The 24,892-nt window shown below is 40.9% G+C and overlaps 1 protein-coding gene across 1 annotated transcript in view; it reads left to right on the top strand.

The window, feature by feature from the left end:
- FRMPD4 (FERM and PDZ domain containing 4) overlaps window positions 1-24,892 on the top strand; it is a 119,642-nt gene that overhangs the window by 67,911 nt on the left and 26,839 nt on the right. The window contains exon 4 of the mRNA XM_009646341.2: window positions 19,914-19,959. Coding sequence (XP_009644636.1) covers window positions 19,914-19,959 — 46 coding nt within the window. The remainder of the gene's footprint in view (window positions 1-19,913; window positions 19,960-24,892) is intronic.

Raw genomic sequence — 24,892 nt, 5'->3', positions numbered from 1 at the left:
TATCAAGTGGGAATAGGGAGGCAATATAAACTTTATATATAACCATAGAAGGTGTGCAGTGCTGTCCATTCCTGAAAGTGTGAGGGTGATTGGACATCGTTCAGGAAGAGAAGCAAAAATGAGCCAGAAGTTGTCCCTTGTATGAGAGACATAAGAAGCTTAGTCTAGTGAGGTCATTGCAGGAGAGATCAAGACGGCTTCATCTGAATGTGGGCATCTGAACAAGGAAGAACTTGGATAGCAGGCACCTCTTCAGATTGGGAGAAAAGTACAGTCCAGCCCTAAGAAACTGCAGCCAGGAGCACTGAGAGAGATGAGAGAGAGAGAGAGCGCTGTGGTCATTCTCCGTCATTTCAAGTCTTTAAATGAGAATCTTGTATCTGTTTGGAAAGATGTGCTGTAGCTGAAGCAGAAGGTAAGGCCTTCACAAAACATCTACCAACTATGGTTAGTGGGGGAGTCTGTGTTTTGCAGGTAGTCAGGTATAAGTTGCATGTTGGTCTTAGGAGCTTTGAATGCGTAGGAGTGATAAGACTGCCCTATCTCATACCTGAATTCTGACTATGAGCAGCTCAAAAAGCTGTGCCCAGTGGGATTATCAGCCCTTACTGGGAAGGTGCTGACTATGAGCAGCTCAAAAAGCTGTGCCCAGTCTCTGTGGGATTATCAGCCCTTACTGGGAAGGTCTGACTTTTCCAGGAAGGTGGCAAAGCAAGTGGCCCTATCTTACAGCAGTAACTTTCTGCTCTTGGGCTCTTGCTCACTATCACCCATGCCCATGTTCTGTCTACCTGCACTTACCATTGCGCAGAGTGTCTTTCAGGGCTTGCCTACAGCTGGATGTGTCTTCCCGCCTTCCAGCCTCACCACATATTGATGCTATGCAGGACACGACTTTTTTTTTCTTTTTTTTTTTGAGGTGTGTATTATTTCACTGGAGCTAGCAAGCTGTTTTTTGAGTGGCAGTCAAATGCAGCCTGATAAGCAGTAACTTTTCTGGTACACAGCACTGCACATACACAGTTTACAGTATGTTTCCTTCCGCTTTTAGTACTAATTTTTTTTTCTGGATTGAACACTTAGAAAAGTTCTGTTTTGGCACTTGTAGCTCTGAATGTCAGAAACAGTAGGAAGAAATAATAATTTGGTTTGATTGTACTGTAGTGAAGAGTATGGCGTAAGTACCTTAATCTGATAGGATTTACTGATCTAAGATTTAGTTTTTATTTGAGTAACCGTTTATTTACAGTAGGGATTAATTGCTCCTAATGTCTTGATTAGAATGATGACATTTTACCAAAGGGCAGCATGCAGTAGGTACTTTGAATAGCTACTTTACTGCACATTTTAAAAATGTATTCATATATTACACTTGATATATTTCCTAGAAATCATCTGTTGAGTAAACAGTAAACTTTAAAAAACTACTCCAGTATGTGTTTCTATAAGTATTTGATAGATGCTGCTGAACAGTTAAATTGTCTCAAGCAAAAAATATTGCGATTTCAAGTTGCCTGCTGTCTGCATAGTACTCTCTTTGTGACTGATTACCAAAATCTCCATGAGAGTTTTTCCTTCAGCTGCTGCTTTAGAATAATTACAGTGCTTTTGCATATATGTCATTAACAATGAGGGGAAAAAAAAGCTCTTGTCAAGCCTGCTCATTTAGATATCTGATGCATGAGGCAGGATAATACAGATTTCCCAGTAGGATACCGGTTGCTGCTCATAGCACAGCACCAATGCACTGTTCTGTTATTTTTATGTCTAGCTTAATTTATAAAGACAAATGTCAGTGGCTCTTCGGTCAAAAATACATTTGTTATGATAGCTGTTTAACAATACTGTTATTATTGTGAATAGAGTAACAAAACGGAGCATTTTACAATTATTAAACGTGATTCAGTGGTAGAGAGAGCGTTGTTTCCCTCTATCCTGCCAGTGCCAGATCTATTAAAACTCCTGCCCATTAAACAGTCAAGTGCAAATAAAGCCATTCTACAGCTTCGTAAATTAATTATTTTTATTTACCTGGCATAGATGATGGATTTGTTTTTGCAGGCACAGAGAATAATGCCCTTTTTCATTTTTGCTTAGAGACAGCTTGAATGTGATTAATATTCTGTGTGTTGAATCTATAAATGTTGTGTTCATAACTATAAATACTAAATAGTGTACCGCCTGTTTCTAGAAATACTTACCTTTTGCTTTCAGGGAAGAAGTGGCTACTTCTTTAAGGGTTTGTTAAGGGAAACATTTGACAAAAATCTCTTAAAAGCCACAGGAAAGTTGTTGCTTTGCCACCTGTGCCTAGTTTTCGTGGGAACTATGGAGTGATGTTCATCCTCCAGCAAAGTGGATCTGATCCAAAGCCTGCTGAAGATGGTGGAAATTTTTTGATGCATTTCAGGGGGATTTGGGTCAGGCTGTTTATGGATTACCCCATGGATTACTTGTAGCAGCTCTACTTGTAGCCTGACAGTTTATTTAAGATATTGCTGTCAAATGGAGGAATAACAGGCTGTAAGAAAGCATTTACCTGTTTGATCTAGGGTAATTCAGGGGGTGGTTTTGTGACATGCCATTCCCAGTGGCTCCCCGGGCCAGCCACTGCAGATCCCTTTTCCATCACTCTCCCTAATCCTCTCCCTTCACTTTCCCATCACTCTCCCTTCTCTGAAACTGGGTGCCTACCAAGGGCTTCAGGAAGCAATCACAAAGTGAAAATTAGGTATTCAAGTAGGCCAAACCCATTTTTAAGGTAATGCTATATGTGGCAGAACAAAACCATAGAGGAGCAAGACACCAGAGGAGGTTTTAGTGTGTTAGGTTTTATGACTCTGCACAAATGAAAATAAATGATGGTTGTAAGTAAATGAAACCATGCAGAGCTTTGAAAAAGTTTTGTGGTTGTTTTGTGCCTCAATAGGATGGTCTATACAGTGGCTTTACTACCTTTTTTTTTCCACTGCATCACCCTTTGTTTGCACGGATTCCACATTGGCATCTCTGGGGCAGAGTGCAGAGGCACAGGGGGCGTCTCGGGGCTGTTGTAGGTTGCAATAGCAGCCTTTGACTTTGCTTAGTAGCTGCAAGAGAAAAAAACAGCAGATGTTTTTTATGTAGTTACTGAACAGTAGCAGGCAGTTGGAGGTCATTTCTCTCATGGGTCCGAATTAAACCGTTAGGTAATTTTGTTATGAGTTGTGGTGTTCCTGTGAATGGGTGAAAATCCCAGTCTTCTTTAAGTGGAAGAGCCCAGTCCTGTTGATTGCAGAAAGAGCAGAAAATCATGAGCTCTGAAAGACCAAAAACAAGAGAACAGAAGATCCACAGTTTATCATAGCTGGCATCGTGGCTTTTAAGTCATGGTAAACTTTGATATACCATTATTTAATGCATGAGTTTGACAGCACTGAGATAAAAGTTTCTGATATAAATCAGTTCATCTTCTTTTTCCTGAGGCTGTTTTACTATGAAAAGAGGTTAGAGGGGGAGGAAAGGGAGGCCATGCCCAGGAGAGCTGCCTTTGCCACATCTCCTCTGCTACTTCTGTGTTGATCCTCTTCCTCACAAGCGGTACATGTAGTTTAACCATTTACCTGATGGATTGTAAGAACTCCCTTCATATGCATCATCACTACCTTCTTAGCAGTAGTAGTGGTAGTAACAATAATAATAATATTAGTAATAATAATAATAATAATGGGTTTTTAAAAATAAAATTTCATTATTTTTCATGTTTCTGTTTTCACTTTCCTTAAGTTGGTTGGTGTAATTTTCTAGTCCTCAAATACATTGTTAAAGCCGAAAACCCAAAGCAGGCTGAATCAGAAATGTTTCCCTATTTCAAATTCTGATCTAAAAAAATAGAGCTTAAATAAGTGAAACAAAGTATGTGGTTAATTGATGGCACCCTTCTTTACAACATATAATTTAATGTGTTTTTTAGTGAAATCGTCTTCCTTCCCAAGCTAAGCATTTTGTGCAGAAAATTGATTAGATTCAGGACTTATAGTTACATTCCATATAACAGATATTTCCGTGGTGATTGCTGAAGTTCAGGAGATCTTTGATGAGAAGAAAATGTCAACCAAAAATGTCAGTACTGTGCATACTGGGTAACCTCTCAATGTGAGCATTATCACAAGCTTTTATGAAACAAATTAATCACTTGGAAGGGGAATACAACAATTTAGGAACCACCAGACCAAATCAGATCCACAGTCCATTTATTCCAGCGTTTTGTATCTGATAGTACCGGCTCCAGTTGTTCCAGAGAAAGGTCAGAGAGACCACACAACGACTTGTTTACAGAATATTCTCTCGTGGGGAAGATTTGTTTCTACAATCCTTTTAATTAGAAAAAGCATAAGCATGGGGTTTTTTTCCCCTCCCTTCATTTTTCTACGCATCCCCTAACAGTCCTGAATACTCTTGGTAACTTCTGGTCTTTTTTTTTTCCCCTTAAAACGTAGCACAACATGAACCTGCAGGTATTCCTGAATTCCTGTCTTCTCTCCAACACACTGGCCTGCAACATTATCTTCCCTTCATTGGCTGTACATGTAATCAAAGATCTCCTTAATGAATATATATAATATGGATTCTTCATGTGGAAATCATTGTCTCCCCCTTTTCCCTCCACGTTTCCCGCTGTTGTGCATAGGAATGACGCTGTGTGCAGATCTCACCCTTATTCTGCAAAAGGGAAGGACTCACATGTTTCCAGGGTAGTATCATCTTCTAAATTACTTCTTAGTAAATGAACTGGAGGTAGGTGGCATCTGAAGGAGCTGGAATATTTCCCAGCCCAGGACACAGGAAAAAAAGACCACAGGTTGGAGAGGACCTGTCTCTTCTGCCCTTGCTCCTCATGGTGAGCTTGGGGGGCAGCCGAGGCAGCCTAAAGGCAGGTCTAAAGTCAGCGTAACGTAGCTGTAGGGATCCATAAGCATCTTCAGTGGCTGGCTTTGTGTCACCAACGAATTTGGATACAAGCCACCAAAACATGCATCGCCTTTGGGACACCTGGGATTTTTTGTCCAGGGCCAGGAAAGGAAGAGCTCGTCAGGCCTCTGCTCGGACCAGGACAGTGCCCCAACTTAGAGCAAGGCAGCAGCAGCACTGCGAGTCACCACCACATTTTGCAAAACGTTGAGGTGCATCAGGCTGAATAAATAGGTTAATGATATTGGCAACAGCAGCATGCAGAACAGCAAAGCAAAAGTTAGATATTTGGTCTCACAGGATGGAGCAAAGAATGAGGAGAGTGTATGGTTTCTAACTTTAAAAATGCTAATAGTACGTGGTTCAAATGCTGAACTTCTGGATTTTGAGAGGCAAAGATCCCCTTCATAGGTGACCTTCCTGAAACTTCCCTTCTGGAGACTGGATTTTCAGAAGAGCCACGGGGAAGGTATGAACTTTGAACATTTCTTGGGAAGCTGCAGCTGGGGAGAGGGTAGAGGGAGGAAAGCAAACAAAATAAATCCCGCTCAAAGCTCTCTGATCTTCCTCCTCCACTTTTTTTTTTTAATGATTAGCTTTGAGAATCTGATGCTATAAGGATACCACTCTCCCCTGCCTCTTTTCTTTATACGATTTTATAGCTATTGATCCTTCGTAGCCTAAGAGCTCATGCCCTGAGATTATCTTTTAGCATCACTGAAATGCAGAAAGTCAGGATAGGCCAGAAAGAGGGAATGAAAAAAATCTTGAAAATAAATAAATAATATTAAAAAAAAAAAAAAAACCCAACAGAAAGGATTTGCAAGGTTTAAAAGACTTTTAATAGTTGGATCGTTTTCTGTAGAATCACAGATTAATAATTTTGAACTCTCTTATTTTTTTATTCTTCTCTTGCCATACGTGACATGAGGAATCAGTGAAATGCACCTGGCCAGTTTGGTATCTAGTTCGGGTTGCAGGTGATAAAAATGCATTATCAGTGTTCTGTGACCTGTCTGTTTGGATCTTGTTCTTGCTCTCATCCACTTTTCACTGACAGATTCAACCTGAAGGCCAAAATTATGCATGAGGGTGGGCTCTTAACTGCTTACATGTATGCGAAAAACTACTGACCTGTAGATGTGAAGAAACTGTCAGCCAATACTCATGATCTAGCACTTTACATCAGCAGTAAATGTAATTTTAAAATAATGGTTTAATTTGCTTTTTAAAAATCACATTTGCAATCTAATTAAACTCCAGAGAAGTCTCCAGGTTGCCCAGAAAAATTACTACGTGACTACATAATGAAGAATATTACGTCCATTGGAACATAGACGTTACGGTGATTTCTGTCAGACTCAATTGCGACAAGTCTATTTTTAATCTTGCAGTTTGACATATAGCCTTTAAAGAACATGTATCCTTTGCATGCTAAATCCTCTGTTATGTCCCCTTTGAGAACTGAATTTTAATGCTCGTCCTTGGAACAAGGAATTTATTCTTGCACAGATAGATCATTGTCAGTGTGTACGAATGAAGAAGATAAGACTTTTGAAGCTTTTTTTTGATGCTTATCTCATGATTGCAGCTGAAGCGAGGGATATCTGTGGTGCCTAACGACTTCATCAACTAGCTTTAAATGAAAGTCCTCAACACAGTAGCGATGAAACAGAAGCTATAAGCTGTTCAAGAGAAGAATGGGATGTTCACCCAGGAGAAGAAAACTGCAGACCCCTAAGGTTGTCCTTTATGGGGTTATTTTGTAGAAGGGGAACCTCACTGTCACATACTTTTCAGACTCATTGAAGTTGGTTTTGTTTGCTTATATGGGAGGCACTTATGCATCATACTGGAGGTGGCTCAGGCTACAGGAGCCAGCCCTGCAGTGTCTAAAGCCAGGTAGTGGAGCTGAGGTGCCTAAAGCCCTGCGTGCAGCCCACAGAGCAGCCTGCTGGTCTCTTGGTGCGTCTGGCAGGCCAGGGTCAGTCTTCAACAAAAAAACCGATCCCATGCCTCGACTGAAAATTCACCTCGATGAACTCCAGCTGTTCCAGGTTGGGCCTTGAGCCCAAGCTAGTTGCCTGTAGCCATGCTGAAGATGGGAGAAGCTACCTGCAGCTGTCCCCCCGGTGACAGAAGGTGCCAAGAGAGGTACCCTAAGCTGTGGTTACCTCATGCCGTTAGGCAGCTCCAGGTGAATCTCGCCCCCCAGGTGCTGTTAGGATGGGTGCCGGGGGTGGCTGGCTGTGCCGGCTGGACCAAGCCTCTCAGCTGCGCTCTCTCACCTCGGCCCATTTGCAGTTCACAGAGAGGCTTCTCTCTGTGCCTCCGTCCCAGAACCCCGCCGGCAGCGAGCGCCGCCTGGGCTGGCAGGGCTGGCTCCTGCCTAGAGGAGATGGTCGCCGAGAGGCTGATTGCAAGCTGCGGCCGCAGCAGCAGCAGCCATGTGCCCTCACCCCTGCGGTGCAATGGCTCCTGCTGAGGGAGCGCTCGCGTGAGGCCACCCTGCCCGCTTCAGGGTTTTGTGTCAAATAATTGCTCGGCACAGTAGAGCGGCTTTGCCGGGAGGAGAGGCTGTGGCCTTCCCAGGGCAGCCTCTGCACCGGGGCGCAGCCTGCTCCCTCCCCAGCACCGTCCGTCTCCAGCCCCTCTGGGCAGGGCCGTGCAGCTCCGGACGGGCCCGCCCTCGTCAAGCCACAGCGGATGTAAATCTAGCTGAAAAAATACAAGTACGCCAGATAAATTATTTAGAAAATACCTATAAAATTAATTTGCCGAGTCGCATGAAGTCACTCCTTTCTTCTTTTTTTTCCGTATACCAAGATCCATCTTCCCTCCTACCACCTTCTGGCTGCAGCTATATGGCGAGTTATCTATTTGCCTCCTCCACGAACAGCTTCCCTCCTCCCCCTCACCATTTTCCTAAAGAGCAGAGAGACGTTTTGCTGTCCTTCTCTCCAGTCCCGACTGTTACCCACGGCTTCTAAGGAGCAGGAGAGGACAGTGATAAAACTGTTTACGGGGGGGGGGGGGAATAACTGGATTGAAGAGAGTGGCATCGTATTTTTACTGCTGTTGTTACCCATCGTATCTAGACTAAAGCTCACATTGGTGCGTCCCACTGCACCGCAATTATGTCTTCATTTTCTGTGTGGATAGAAGAATGCAGCCGTTCAGCATTTTATGCTTGGTTTGTGTCTGCAGGGTAATTTTCTTCTCCCTTTTTCAAACAGAATAACTGGATTGAAGAGAGTGGCATCGTATTTTTACTGCTGTTGTTACCCATCGTATCTAGACTAAAGCTCACATTGGTGCGTCCCACTGCACCGCAATTATGTCTTCATTTTCTGTGTGGATAGAAGAATGCAGCCGTTCAGCATTTTATGCTTGGTTTGTGTCTGCAGGGTAATTTTCTTCTCCCTTTTTCAAACATTCCTTTACCCCCCTATATTTTGCAGTATTTTTGCATTTATCAAGGAAGAATTTCTGCTTAAGTGTAATTTAAGTTTTATCTTAGGGACCACATTTACGTGCAGCATACATTTGCTTTGTAACTTTTCAGCGAGACTTGTATTAGCAATTCTTTGTCCCAAGGAAAATGTGAAAGAAATTATGTAGTTCTAGTGATACAAAAGGGGGAAAAAATGAAGGGTATAACACTGTAAATACATTATTATGTTAGCCAGCATAAATAGATGTTTTAAATGAATATTAACAATATGATTTTGAAAGGTTGGACAGAGCTTTAAATAGAAAAGATTTCCGAAGTCAAATCTTACTGATTTTAGCACAATAAATAAATACATCCTTTAAAAAAAAGGAGAGGGCTGAACCTTTGAATTCTAAACACTTTGGATATGTGGTATATATTCATGGCAGGACTTTTTAATAACTAATGCAATTTAAGAGAAGCAAGTGGTTAATTTATTGGCAACAATTCTGACTCAATTTCTCCTCATATCAGTCTACATCTCAAATATATTAAATGATGTGTGGGGACACAAACACAGCCAAACAGTTTGCACGTCAGGACTGCTTCTGTCTGAATTACTGTGCCACATGCATGGTAGCTTAAGAAGGGTAGCCTCTTTGGCCGCCCATCCAAATCATTATAAAATCACATTTGCCATCACTTACACCGCTTCAGTGGCACATGGACATGTCTTTGGCATCTGACCAACCAATTTTCTATTCCAGACTCAGTAAGCAAAAGTCATTCTGCATTCCTTTCTGCAGCTCAGTATCCATCACTTGTCTAACCTTGCAGATAAAATAACAATAATAATAAACCCCAAAAAACTCAAGCCACTGACCACCGAAACTTTTCTTAATGAGGAATTGAATTAATCTTGTTTTGTTGGAACATTTATTTCTTAAAACTTTTTCTGTCAATCTTTAATTATTTAAAACATAATAATAGCAATGTGTTCCATAACAAAGAATAGAGATGCTCTTAGATTGGATCAGATAGTCTGGTTCTAAAAAAGCAGATAAGACTTAAAAGCAAAAATAATAGTGTTCCAGCATCTGAAAGAAAAGCACCATTTACTCTTTGAATGAATGTGTTTTTCTTAAGGAACAATGATAAAGCCAATAATATTGAACTGAGAACAGTATATAATATAGTACTTGAAAATACAATATTCTTCAGAGTTCAAGAGCTTTATCTCATTTCTGAATGCATCTTCTGCTTCTTAATTTCTTTATCGGCTGGATTACTTAGAGCTAAGATAATGTCTGTGAAGGACTTCCGACACAAAATAGCCCTATGTGAATGTTATGCACTATCAATAAAAACTCAGATAACTCTCTAAAACAAGATGCTCCTAAACCATTTAACATTTCATCAGCAAAATTTATCTGATGTTCTGCTTTTTGAAAAGCGTTAAGGAGAAGAAATAATCTAATAGCTGCGGAATGAAGGATGTATGTGAACGCCTTACCTTTCATTACTACATACACAGTGTCCTAACCTGAGAGTGAAAATGCCAGTGCCGTACAGAGTATGAGTAGCAGCTGCAGTGATTTCTAATGCTCCGGTATAAATGGAAATGAAGCTCTGGTCATAAAAGATTATGGTTAATTTGTCACATAATAAAAATATCTTCAGGATTTTCTCATTTGTAGCGATCTTTCCTCCTCTTTAATATGTAACACCCATAGATCTCTTCTGCAGTCTTATTGATACAGGCATTGCTCCTCTACAGTTTCTGACATCTTCAACTATCTTTTATTTCACTTCCTTATTTCCAATTTGAAATGTGATTTTAGAGTACGTGATTACCTTGTTTCTCAGCAAGGAACAAGTTTATGCCAGTGTTCATTTTATACATTGCCTTAATTACTTATTGAAAGTGTTTGGCATTAGATAATGCATTTTATTGAATTGCTTTTTTTATTGATCTCTTAACTGCCGTACTATCTAGATTGACCAAACTTCACTGTGCAAAATTCTGCACCAGCATATACAGTAAATCTACTCTCTGTCCCAAGTAAGCCCATCTATGACAAAAGTCAGAGTAGGGGGAGACTGTTAGGAGAGTAGAAACACTATTGAAACAATATTTGCATTATATTAATATCAATATATCGACTGCCTAACTTTTTGTCAAGCCTTGGTAGGAAAGGAAGAGCTCTGCTAGAGGCAGGGTTTCGTTGTGGAAGGCACCAGCGTCGCTTTGCCTGCTGCCAGAAGGTGCTGTGACCATCACAGCAAGCGCACTTCCCTTTGCAGCCTTTCGTGTCATTGTGGCCATAAGCAGCCACTTGTCAGTCCAACTTTGGTTCCATGGATTGTGGTAGCAGAGCTGCACCTTGCTTCTTCAATCACCAGTGTGGTTTTAACCTGGGCACAGAGTTACAAATTAGCCATTAGACGTGCTGTGAAGTTTTTTGTTGACTTCTGTGCTACCTTTATGGCATTTGCTGAAGGAAAGGCAATACCTGATCCTTTATAAAATCTGTTCTATTGAAGTGTCTGAGCGTGCTGGTACTGATTAGGCACTGTTCACACACTGCTCCAGAGCTGTGTGGTGCATGGCCACAGGTTTTTCAGTCCACTACTGGAAGCCTGATTTAGTGTATTGTCATACCATCACCATAGCTGCTGGTCTTTTGCTATTGACTTTTTCCCTGATACTGTGTGACTATTCAAAGAATTAGTATTTCTCTTTTATTCTTTTTTCCCCATTGTCAAGATGTCCTCATCTAAAGCGTGCTGCTCTGCCACTTAAAACGAAGAGAAGTAGCCCAGCATTGATGAAATCAAAACTTTCACTTCCCATGGGGCATGAGAGGTCTTCTGCAGCCAGACTAGAGGAAAAAAAAAATTGAGGGGTGATTGTTATTTTCTAACACAGTGCCAGCAAAAACAGACATTAAAAATAAACCATTAGAAGAGGGAATTTATTTCCTAAGTGAAAATTTATGTTGTGTCTCTTAGAAAGAAAAAAAATAGAAACCAGCGAGGCTTCATTATGTGAATATTAGAGTTACCTCTGCTCTCTGAAACATCCTTTTCAATTGCTAGATCTTATTGTTAATCTTGCTTTTACACTGAGATAAGCGAATGGAATAACACCAATTTTCAGGGTTTGGAAAGTTACCTCCTCATTTCCTTCAGTCCTTTAAGCTTCATTATTTTGTCTGTTTCCACTATTGAAGTAAAAATTCAAGTGGCTATGTGACTGCGTCAAGATGTCTAAGCAAATACTGGAAATTCAGTAGAGCACAAGAAAGCCTCTCTTAATCTAATTCAGATACACTCAAGGTGTTGTAGTCCTTTTCTTTCCCTCTCCCAGGTAAATGAACTCTGAATCCAGGTTGAACACCCAGATATATTTACAAAAATGTAGAAAATTAGAAGGAGGTTGTACTTATATTTAGCATTTTTCAAATTAGATTTTGCTATGGCCGCATATGCAACTGTAACAAAGTCATGATGGCTCCATTTTTTAAGGTTGAAGTTAAGAAATGACAGAGTAATCGGAACAGATTTCATAATCATTGCTAGGTCTCTGGTGGCTGCACCAGAGAGCTGGTTCATGTCAGCATTGGGTTGGATTTTGTGGAGTGGTTAGAATTTACCATGTTGTGCATTTTGTTCTGCAACTTCGGTGTTTTAGTTCAGTCCAAGTTCCTGGAAGTCCTCAGTAAGAACGTTAGCACAAAAGATAAGTGATGCCAAGGTAATTGCATGGGTTTAACATAGCTGAGTAGTGTGTGCAGTGGGCAGCTGTTGCGTGCCTGCCGGCTTCTGCACATGGACAGCTGCAGAATGGGAAAGCAAAATTGCACTTAACTCGCTTAGAAACCCTGTCTGAAAAGGTTTGTTCAAAATGCCCGCAGAAATGCAGTTTAGAAGTCACTGCAGCCTGGTGGAAACAACATCGTCTGACAAATAAAGAGGAGGAATTTTCAGGAGGGTGGAACTGTCCTTTCCATGGTGAGACCATCCTTGTTCTGTAAATATTTTACTTTGATAGTATTGTATAGTAGCTCCACAGCACCATTCCTAAAGCTGTCTCTTCACTAGACATCTTGGGGCTGGCTTATATTGCACTTTGGTCATTACACTTTGAGAATTAACTTTGCCTCAGAGCTTCTGAGGCTTTGGCAGTTAATGATAGGAAAACTAGCATTGAAATGTTGACCTGAGAGACCAATATTATCCCGCTTTATCTGTGTTTGATCTTTTAAAACTAATGTGCAGAAAGTCTAATTAGAAGAGGACAGCTGAACAATTAATTAATAGGGGAATAAGTGCTACATTTTTCTCCTTGGCAGTATGGCATCTTCATGCAGCGTGAAGTGATTTATGCTGTGATTGTGTGGCAGTAGCATGCTAATAGTTGGACTTGGTGAAATTCTCATTCCCTCAGATATATGTGCATGCCCATCTGGTTCTCGTTTGCTAAACTGGCCAAAATGAGCAAATACCGATTCTGTTGGAGTAGGCAACTCCAGTGTTAGTAACTTCTAATACGTTCTCTACTCCATCTTGAGGTTTAACCCCAAGTTCTGTCAGGGACACCGTCATGGATCTGTGTGAGTAGGAAGGCTGAGCAGGTTGCCTAAGGAAGGTGGCCCAGTCAACGTAGAGTTTTCTGCATATTGCTGATATTAAGAGTTGCACTCCAGAATTAATTGAAGGCCAATGTAGTAAGAAGTAAGAAGACACTGTCTGGTAGAGGACTGCAGGTAACATTGCTCAGCAGTTATATAGCAGTGTAACGCTACTGTTGATATTCAAGGAGCCTTACCAAGGCAGTCTTGTACAGCACACACAGATATTTACTGTTTGACTAACATTTTGGTAACTCAGTTACAAAGATTATAGCCTTAAAGTTGAGAATATAAGCAACTGGACAACTTCTGGTATTTGTGGAGAAGCGGATTATTTTGGCTAGAGGTAATTATAGGTCTTCATAAAACACTGAAATTCAAGAACAGCTTCTTTATAGGGCTCACCTTGCCATAATACTAATAAAGGAGAAAACAGTGAATTTGGGACATGCGAAAGCTTGACAGATGGACAGCCTTAGAGAACGGGAGGCTTTTTTATTCTCAAAGCCTTTACTGCAGAGGCATCTGAAATGATATCTCCTGTGTGAAAGGCTGCCAGTGTGCCACAGCCCTGATCTGAAGGGACCACTTCTATCGGAGGAAGCGAGTGTAATTCAGCCTGCAGACACGCTCGCTTCTTGGCCCCTTATGGAGACTGCCAACAAGGGTTCCAATTAGTGCCAGCTGCAGACTGTGACAATTTTAAAGATTGACTTTCACACCATGCCAGACCTTTAAAAGAAAGAACATTTATATAAAACGCAATTTGCTTTGACAGTAATTTTCTGTATGCTATTATTGAAGTTATTTATGTTCGAATCAGAGTATCTTTTCTCTCAGCTGTGTTTCTGCTGCTGTTTGATCCTGCAGTGCAGTAATAATCCCATGCTTATATCTTTTATACTTTATGTGGCAGTGGTCATTTCAAGCATCCATTACTTGCAGAATTTTTAGGGCTCAGACATTCAAACAGCAATCCTGTAAAATTCCCAGGTTCTTGTGCAGATTGCTTCTGCCGCTGTAAGTCCTCACATATTTAATGGCAGACTTAAAATTTAAGGACCTTGTTGAGGCAGCAAGGCTTTTCAAATGAAACTGTGGGGTTCAGGAGCTTACAAGTTGAAGTTGCTTGGATGTCAAGAGTATTTCACTGTATTGACAGTGAGGCTAAGGGCAGGTAACACCATTAACGGTGGAAGAAGCAGACACCAGCTTTCCAAATGTGAGTGTGATCCCTCTGTCTCCTCATACCAGGGATTCCAACGCATCCTCCTTGTCTCCAAAAATAAAACCTGGACACCATGGTCTTTGTGTTCTGTGCTCTGTCATCTGGGATAAAAACAGCATCTAACCAGATGCTCCGACTCATCTCTTAGGTTGTTCCTCATGCATCCGCTCCCAAAGCAAGACCTTGGCCTCATGTCCCATCTCCTCTATCTATAGACCGTGCAGCCTTACTCCTCCTCCCCAGACTGGGACGCCACACCTCACCTTTGTGGTAGTGTAACTTATTTCATGAGCCTCTTGCTACATTTTCTGACTGCTTCACTCCGGCAACTGTCTTCTGAGATGGAGTTGGGGAAGTAATGCCATGTGTGGGATACCCTGTCTTGCCTGTGTAGCATGATGTTAGGGTAGCCCATATCTAGCTGTGTACAGGATCTTCAGAGAAACTTCCCAGATGTTAGTGCAGCCAGCTGGACAGACAGAGACTGAAATCCCACTGCCACCCTTCAAGCAGTTCTTGTGCCATGTATTGGCAACTTCTTGAGAAAGTATATTTTATTGTGTTCCCCTAAAAATTGTCTGGAACATATCCTTCTCCTAGGTTTGGAGAGGTCAGGTTCTTTACCTGCTGCTAAAACAGCATTCATCTATGGGTAGATGTAATCAAGAGGCCAGAAGCGATCTGCCCACAGCAGCATGGCTTCCAGCCTAGTTTAATCTATTCTACTTCTCTCGCAACTGAGCCATGGAAACGGGCTTCCAGCCTAGTTTAATCTATTCTACTTCTCAGTTAGAAGCAACTGAGCCATGGAAACATTGCCTGTAGTGTCTGTGTTGCAGTGTTGCCTTTGGAAACAGAGAGGGAAGAGCCCCACTCACCATGGCTCTTGCTGGAGAGGTTCTCCAGTGCAGGAGCTGCATAGGCTTTTAGCTTGTATGTTTGTATTTACACAGCTCTGCTTCTCCTGTGACAAAAAATGGCCTTGGGGAAAGGCATAATCTTCTTAAAGCCTCTCATTCCCTGTCCCTCTGCATTGTTTCATGGGTGTCAAATGCTGAGTTTGTCCGCTAGCTTATCAAGGTCCACTCAGGTAGGTTGGTATCATTGCAGAACCTGGAGATATGCTGGGGGGGGTGGCTGTGGAGGATGAGGCAACACTAGGTTAGGATGGGTCTACTGTGTCCCACTGAGGTCCCTCCAGAAGATGTCTCTAGCCCTGGAAAGAAATCTAGGCCGATCTCTGGGGTAAATTTTTCTTTTCCAGAGGAACTGTTGCTCATGATAAAAGTCTGGAGAATTGAAATTTGGAGCCTCCCCAGGTGAAGATAACTACCATAGAACAGGTTTTATGTAAAAATGTATGTACAGCTCAAGTCAAAATGATCCTTTTGAAATAATTCTAAATGTACTACAATAGAGTGACTTTGCAAACTCTTTGTTCGTTATTACTGCTTTAATCTTCATAATAATGAAAGACATTCAAATGCTGAATGATTTTTCTCTAGCCTAGATGCTAGAATTTGAGGATGAGTTCCACTTTTCTTAGCTTTGAATAGGGAATTTGAGGTAACCTGTTACATTTTGTAGTTAGTTTTTGACCCGCTGATTTCTGTTTCCTTACTTCAAAAATGTAGTGTGAAGCATACTGCAAATCGTGGCATCACACCATAATTGTGAAATTCAGACCTTTCTCATCAATAGTGAGACCCAAAGTGAAACAAAGGATCCTGAAACAGTAGAGAACAAAGCATTTCAAAACAAGAGTTTCAGAATTTGATGTTCAATGTGAGTGAAACAGGGATAAGTTACGGTTAAGAGAAAGATTTTTCTTAATTGCATTCCCTGGAGATGTATTTATTATATGCCAATTCCTAATTCGTTCATCTTCCCTGGGAGAGAAACCTAGTACTCCTCTAGTACGTAAAATTGCTAAAAGCTTTTAAATTAGCGTAAACAATGATTTTCCATTCTCAGTTCTTAAGAGTAAGTACAGGTAATATATATACTTTCTCTTTTTTCATATGCCGTATTTGCTGTAGGACACATAAAAAGAACAGAGCCACTTATGCCATATGGCTCAGATACTGGGATTCCCCCCATGTCCCTTGTCTGCCCTCACATCCCTTTCTCTCTTCCAGCTAGAAGGAAGCAGAAGAGGGACAGTGATTTCCAGCCGCAAGTTCCCAGATAAAGTCAATGGCTGGCATTGTAGCTGAATGTTAATGCCTCATATATCCCGAGATGCGTGATACTTAGTAATACAACTTTAACCTTTATAATGTGCCATAATTTGATTCCTGAACCATCTGTATTCTCTCTTTGTTACAGGCTAACTGTAAGGAGTAGGGAGAGTGGGCAAATATAATCACCACACGGGGCACAGGGAAGGACAGAGAGATGAATCACTGAAATTCCCAGCGCAGTTTTCAGATTTTAGCCTTTCACCATTTCAATCTAATGTCAGGAAATGAAAAAAAAAACCAAAAACCAATGATATTTTACTGTGGTGTTGTTCGTAGCTGATCAGATGGCAGAGCATCCAAAAAGTCCACAGCTGTTGTCCAAGTTTGGAGTTGCAGATGTTTGGTCTTGACCGACTCTAAAATAAAGTATGTAGATTTAAAAGAGAAATAATTAGATTGTGGTTAAGTGAATATGAAAGGTAATAAAATATCTGTAATATGTGCTCTTTTTTTGTTTGTTTGTTGGGTTTTTTTTACTTTAGTCACATTCTTAAAGGAGGAAAGACATTTCAGGGGGAAAGTAAGACTGCAGTTGGGGTTTTTTTAGCCTTTACTATCTTTCAGAAGTTGTTTAAAAGAAGTAGCTCGCATTTACATATGGTGACATACCTAGTTTATGTAATCTAATCTAAACTGTTTATATGTTCTACTGTCACACATGGACATAGGTATGTACACATACATTTAAGCTGTAGAACTTACAGACCACAGTACACAGTCAGTGACTGCATTGTTTTTCCATTACTGTGACACATACAATACATGGTATGGTTGGCAGTCTCCAGTGCTGTGCAAGGGTTATCATTTAGATATATAGGATTTGCTAACAGTATCGGAAGTAGAAAGTGATGTGCTGTGGTATGGAGTTTTGTCATCATGAGTTGAGGCAGTTTTAAAACAAGCGATGGAGTTGTGACTGAGTACTGCAGATCAAAAAGCTGCTGATTAAATATTTATTTCTGTTGTAACCGTGCTGTGTTTTGTATGTAGCATGTGTGTTACAAAAAGTATTTTCTCTAATGATTAGGGGACTGTAGGTGGTGCTTGACACCTGCTGTGTGTATGTGTAATATGCCTGGGTCCAGGTACTCCAAATGGCCTTGTTATAGCCTCAAATGTTGAATGAATGATGCAGGGTCTAGCATCCTTCCAATGCAAGTGATTATCCTGTAAGAAAGTCTCGTCTCTAAAATAAACCCTTTGACCTTTTGGTTTAAAAAAGCTCTTGTTAGTCTAGGATGTATCTTGCCTACACGGGCACCTGGACAGTTTTAATCCAAGAATAATGAAAAGCTGCAAAACATTTTTGGGGAAGCCGATTTTCTTTTTTAAAGGCAACTCTCTAAGGTAGCTGGACCACAGGAGGCAGGGGTGGTGGTAATCTTACATTGCATGAGAAAAATAAATTAGTGGGTTGAAAGTAATTAAAGAGGTCACTTGGGCATGGAGTAGTTATCCCAGAGCTGCAGTTTGTCCCAGAGCTAACAACTGTGGGCTTTTCTGTCTACCCGTGTGCCTGGATCAATATCACAGTGACGAATTGGATAGATGTGGATAGCATAGATGTGACTGTGAGATTCTTGAAATAAATTATATTTCTTATCATGCATTTTCAGATTCCCAAAAATGTGGTAGGTAGAATAGAAAAAAAAGTAGAGGGAATCCTGTTAACCAAAACAGAATGGAGGCTGCTTTTTTTAAAACTATAAGCTGTAAACGCTTCAAGAATAACAATGGAGAATAATGAAGAATAATTTTGGAGATTTCCAAAACTATAGCTTACAGACCTTAAAAATTAACTGTGAATTTTCAGAAATAAGAACACTGTAAATAAAAGCTGTTTCATGATTGAATAAATAATTTCTGGAGTTTAAATTTGGAACGTGTTTTATTAATATGAAAAATAAGTGTGGGAAATCCCTTCAAGTAGTTAAGGGGATGAAATTATGGTGGTTTGTGGCAGAATATTTAATTTTCACCACATATAGCTCCTTAATAATAACTTTCTAACTCAATTTTATTTCTGTTGTTCCAAGCACAGATAAGTAACCAAAGCCTTCAATCCCTCCTTTTGAAAAGTCTACTTATACTCTTTTAGTGTAATGATACAAATATCTAATAAGAGTAAAAATTTAAGCTTAACAACTTTTTCTTTAGTTATGGGATGTTTGATCAGACCTTGCTCCTTGCATGACTGATGGTTTTGACAAAAGTAGAATTTGCTGTCGCAGGTGGCTTTCAGAGATGCGTTGGCTTCATCAAGAATAGCCTGACTTTCCTGACCAATTTTCTGACCGGACCTTCAGTCTCTCCTCTATTTTCTTTGCTTTTTGGCTTTTTAAGTTGTGTATCAGTGGTGTGAATGTGCATATAAGGTGACACTGTATAAGATCAACACCGTGTGATTTATTTTAGTTAGTTCTGCTGAACAGGTCGGGCATGCCAAATCAGTTGCACTTCAGTTAGCCAGGCAATAAATCACATAAATAAACAATTAATTGTGTTTGAAAGTAGTAAAACCAACAGAAAATCAGCTCCATCTCAACAAAATAGCAACTGACCTTTTCTTATCTAAAATTGCCCTCAACAGCCACCTGACCAACAATATAAAATGAGAGATATTGACTCTGGTCCTTCTTCTTCCACTTTACCCTTACTTTTCCCCAGTTACCCACCACCCCCCACTGCCCACCAGGAGTCGAAGTATACACTTCTCATTTGTCTAGACCACCTGATCATATCAAGATTCCTAATAACTTCTTCTCTTTACACTGTAAATCAGTTGGGTTTTTTTAGAGCTGCTTATATGTTTTCCGTTTACTAGTTTCATCCTAAAGAAGAGCTGTTCAATTTTAAAGAAAAACCTTTCTTAAGTAATCTTGTAAAGAAGTAAAAATTCTGACAGAGGTTTTCACCAAATGTTAATCTTTTTCCACCCATTTAAAAAGGTGAGCTAGAGAAGAAATGGGGGCTAAATTTCATTCTTGGTTTTGTTTTGAAAACGCTGCTGTCTTCTGATAAATTTGGCATTAAGTGTACAAGAGCTAGATGGTATAAAAAGTGACTTGCATTTGTAAAGTAGGTGAAAGAAATTCGTAGTCTAGATGCTGAACTGATAGGATTAATCATTCTTGCTGCAGAAAACCATTATCGCAGCAGGCAGGTGTCTCTGATGAAGCAAATATTTCATAGTATAAACTCTGAAGTTACGTCAATTCCATTTGTTAGATTGGAAAAAACTTATTTTTTAATATCCATTGTTATTTTGGCATATTATTAATCTCTGTAATTCTCTGCTATGTGATTTTAATAAACATTTTGCCATCTTATTGCAGTTTTCTCCATTAAAAAGAAAAGCTGGCTATCTGTAGTGAATAAAAGTATGAATCTTTACTTGATTTTACTTTTTTTTTTTCTTTTTGTAGAAGCTGCAAAGAATCAATCCTCCTTACTGTTGTTCAACCTTACCCTGTAAGTATCATCGGTGTTTTCTGAATTAGTTTCCTAGCAACATAGAAGCTTTTTTTTTTCTGCCTATATTCTGTCTGTGTCTCTACCTTATCTGTGCAATAAAAAGAAATAAGTGAGATAAGGGCTGTGTCTCTTAAAGGTGATGTTTAAGACTGCGTTACTGTGTCCTGCACTCAAAGACTGCATTAGCAAGTTAAATAATAACACTATCTTTAAACTCATACCAGGAAGATAGGTAGAGCAGGACGCCGAGTTCTGCTTCAATTTCTGATCTGTTGCAGCTCTGGGGTTTTTCTTGATTCTGCCTCGGTCCCACATAGTTATGCTGCCATAGCAAACCAGCTCTGCCTTATGCAAGGGAGGGCTCTGTCTGCATCTCCAGTGCAGGACGCATGGAGGTGAGGGGAGAGAAGAGACAGCCAGGTGATGGCGTGCGGCTGGCTTGAAGGGACTGCCAGAAACTGCAGCCCCCCTCGGAGCTGGCTGATGTGACGTGCCTTTGCATCTCGCTCAGCAGTTTGTGGGAGTGGGTTCATGACCTGTCAGCTCAAACCCATCTCCCATGAAAAGGGAGAGAAGCCAAGCCAGGGGAGAAAGCACATCTCTCTTCCCATACATCCATGCACAGCCACGCATACCTTGCAGGCTGCTGAGGGGCCTCAGCCATGCCTTGGGAGTCATTTCAGATTCAACAGGTCCATTCGGCTCCCCGTTGGCTAGCCTGATACATGACAGTTTTAATTAACAAGGGATAATTGCATCCTTTCCACCCAAGAATAAGAGATGAGATGGATTTGCCACAAAGATGTAAAAACAAGTTGATCTGATGAAGCTGCCAAAATATACATCTTGCAAATGCAACTTGGCCAGTGCTGTGTGGCTTCGTGCTACTTGTTAGCCTTTCTGGCTAGTTTAGAGGTGGTTGTGTAGTTATGCTGGTCCTGTCCCCTTTCTAGAAGCCAGTCTGCGCAGCCACTAAATCATGGGGGAAAAGCACGCATTCTGCAAGAAAACCAGGCAGGGGCTGCCGCGCTGCAGTCAAACCACTGGCAGGAAGGTGAGCTGGGATCTGGTTGACATCAGCCACCTTAAATGAAAATGCAGGCATGGTCTGACTACATAAAGAAACCTAACCGCCTTAGAGCTTGCTGGATTACAGCCAGCGGTTTTGATCACAGGGAATATATGTAATATAGGGGGAAAGAAATCCTCACCCACTTGCCTTTTTTATGCAGGTTGCCTTATTTCATCCATTGACAGGCTTCATTCTTTTCTTTAAATGTCAAATGAAGAAAGGGCTTTTTTGCAGGTATGCGTAGCCCTTAAAAGTGAACAGTACAGTGTCTGTGAGGTGATGTGGCCTGTTACCACTGTGCTGCTGGTATGAGAGCACACCTGTACGTACTGAACATAAGGGAAGCTGAAACTCAAGTGAACTGTGCACTTCATGTTCAATGGGAGACCTTACAGCACAGGTATGGTCCTCCTCCAGCCTTTGACCTGGAGAAAGAAAGTCACAACCTGGTATCTTCCAAACTCTTTGAGTCCAAGCCCTGTTTGAGGCCTGACAAGGCAGAATTTGCTCCTCCCATTACATAGCACCAAAAGTTGATAACTGAACTACCTCTAGATGTCACTGAGCTAGGGACAGCACTGAAACGCTTTGCTGTCCTGTCAGCCTTTTGGGCTGATCTGCCCATCTTAGACCTATGTCTATTGTGTTGTCCCACTCTGGAATGTCTGTCAGAGTCCCCCAGCTCTACCTCAGCAGACAAAGCACATGCATTTTCGAGGGTGATGGATGTTTTATCTCACATAGCCATGAAGATTCTCTCCCCGAGAATGTCCACAGAGCAGTCAGAAGATGCGATTGACGTATGCATGTCGGTGCTAACTTTAATTGACCCATTTTTATCCCAAAGTCAGGATGCTTCAGTGGCATGAGCTTATTTGGGAGAGCCTCAACTGCAGGACTGTTGCATTCTGCAGATCTCCTCTGGTTTGCGCACTCTTCCTGCACCTCCCTACCTGTCCAGACCAGGGACTTGTTGATTCATAGCATCCTTCCCTTAGGACTTCAAGCCCAAGTTTTCTTGCAGTGGAAACGAAGGTGTGCATAGGGATGGGGGGCAGCTGGGATGCTGCCAGTGCGTGCAGCCAAGTTTGAGCCCTGAAGCAGTGCAGGGTCCCTCAGTTTGTGCAAACCCTGGGCTGTGAAGTCTCCTGGGGTCTCCTGAGTCGCCTTGAACATCTGGCCCATGCTGACCTTTGTACTGCTGTGACCTTACTGTCAGTAGTGCCTGAGCCTGTTAGGCGACGTCCCTCTCAGCTCTGCCATCCTGGGTGTTGCTGCACTCCAGCTGTGTACCTGTCCTGGTCTTCTGTGCAGGGGATCCTCTGGCAAATACACTTTGTCTTACAATTTGGAAACAATATTTTTGTCTTCAAAAATTATGATGCATGTGTGTTTTCCCCTTTTCTTTAATTTTGCCTCGTCCATTTGTCCTTTTACTATTTTGCCAGTAAAACTGGAAGGATGAAGTAGAAACCAGACAAAGGAAAAATAAGAGCTTTTAAATAAAGACTGAACTTCTTCCCCATTCCTGGCAGAAATACATCTTTACAAACATTTCATCGATCTCTCTTCTTGATGGTGAACCTTTTTCTTTCTATCATTCGTGAAAAATATCTGCCAAGTTAGATTACAGGAGTCCTGTTTCTTAATTGTTTTTATTTGCGCTATTTAGAGTGTGTTTTGTTTTCATGCTCTTCAAGTAGCCATACTTTATGATTGCAGGTGAAAGTAGACGTAATCTAGATTTATAGTTCTCTGTAGTTCACTTAGTACTTTTTGAAAGCTCTTGCAGATCATTTTTGCTTAAGTGCATTCATTTATGTTTAAATGCATTCAAATTTCATTTTAATTATGACTGAACCAAAGCATTAGGCTATCTTTTGTTTTCCATCAGTCTACAAACCTCTGCTAGGTTCATATCACCACGGCTCCTAAGGAGGTCACTGAATAGCTAAAGCAGTTGAAGCAGTTCAAAGTTTTGATTTCTGGAAGTACGGCGTTTGATTACATTTGACTATAATTTCTGACCATTTTATTCTGTAAATGTACTATCATTTTGATTGTTGTCTTATTAAGTTTTAAGCATTACGCAAATCAAATAACTTGCCTGTTTTGATATCTGTTCAGATTTTATGTATAGAGATTGTTTGATAGGTTGCTTTCATGATTAATCTCTTAAGCTCCTTGGATGTAGTCCAGGCCCAACGGAGATCTGCGGCAATTTTGCTCTACATAAGTTCTGCAATGGGAAAAAGATAAGATCTTTTTCTGTTTTGAAAGAGATGCTTCTTTTTATAACAGTTATGTGCCTGAGATGCAACATTTGCAGAAAAAGCTATGATAAATAACACTTATTTATGGATCATAATGATTGTGGCAACAATCTTATTGAGAGTCTCAGTATTTTTCATGCCACTTTGCCTTCTGGAGTCGTGTGACAGCAGCAACTACCGTATCTAGACGTGCGGTTGTAAAGAAGGATGTAAAAAAGAAACAGGTTTGTCACAAAGACTTCAAAATCTAAAGTGAAAAAGATTGCCAAGATGTAGTTTTAGAAATCATTTGGAAGTCAGACACGTGAGCATTTTGAACAAGATGATTTTAGACTTCTTGAAGTTGTGAACTTGGTGTAGAAATTACAGCTTTTTTCTTTGAACGTGTACATTTTTTACAGTCATCATGAGGACCTTTTCCACTGCGTAACCTCCATATCAGCTTTTTGATATGGTCAGTTCCATACATAGCTTTAATCCTACACAGAAGAGAATCATGGTGTGGTTCATAACAAATAAAAACAAATAATAAAACTTGCCATCACTGTGTTGCCTTCTGGAAGCACTGGCTGGTCCATGACCACTCTCCAACCACTCTTTGCTGTTTGAAGCAGCCTCCTTTCATGCCAGATCTGTGCTGTGCAGCCTTTCTTCTTCCATCTGTGTGTGGTGCAAATCCCAGTGAGCACTGCTGCTCTTGACCTTTCTTCCTCAAGGTCTCCTCTTAGGCTATATGTCGTTGTATGAAATACGTGATCTTTTCAGCAGTGAAGGCTGTGAACTTCCACATTAATTGTTTCAGCAAAGTGGAAAAGAGCCCCTTCACCCTGTCCACTATTTTCTCCTTGTAGTTCTCCTCCCCCCCCCCCCCCCCCCCCCCCTCCCCTATTAGGTCTCTTTTCCTTCTGCATTAGCCCTTTCTCCCAGCTCAGGCGCATTATCATTCATATAGTCCTTCATCTTTTCATTTTAGCCCGGGTTTGTATGGGGTGGAAGTTTCTTTCGTTCCCAAAGGTCCTCATCCTTGAAGAGTTGTGGGGCTGAAAGTATGGCATGGCTGACTTTTTTTTGTACTTTTCTGTACATGATTAAGAGCAGTTGCCTGTGTGTGAGAAGGAATCATGAATGTAAAGGGCTGGAGGGGATCTTATGGAGGACCTCTACATGTAATAAACACAGAGATAGATGGCCCAGGCCCATCTAGTCATAAGATGAGCTGCAATGTCTGCACGTTCCACAAAGCCTGAAGCCGACCTGTGGTTTCACGCATTGTTTTTGGGACAATCACACTAAACTAGGATGTTGTTTACTGTAGAGTGAATGCATTAGATTTTCTCAATGTCTTCATTAAAGTAAGGTTTGGCTATTCCCCACCTTACAGATACATGTTATACATGTATGGGACTGATGATCAGACTGTGATTACCATCTCTTAATGGTAAAATATAAAATATGCAAATAGTAAAATGTAATTGTCTATGATAGATCACCAACTTTTAAGAGAGAACCCAAATCTGACCACTATTCCAGCAATTAAATCTGTGCCAAGAGTTTAACAAAGAAATACTCCTGATGATGATCTGTC

This window comes from Egretta garzetta, unplaced genomic scaffold (genome assembly GCF_000687185.1).
Source record: "Egretta garzetta isolate BGI_Z169 unplaced genomic scaffold, ASM68718v1 scaffold49, whole genome shotgun sequence".
Lineage (NCBI taxonomy): Eukaryota > Metazoa > Chordata > Aves > Pelecaniformes > Ardeidae > Egretta > Egretta garzetta.
Note: the sequence above shows the minus strand (reverse complement) of the source record. Positions and strands in the feature narration are given on the sequence as shown.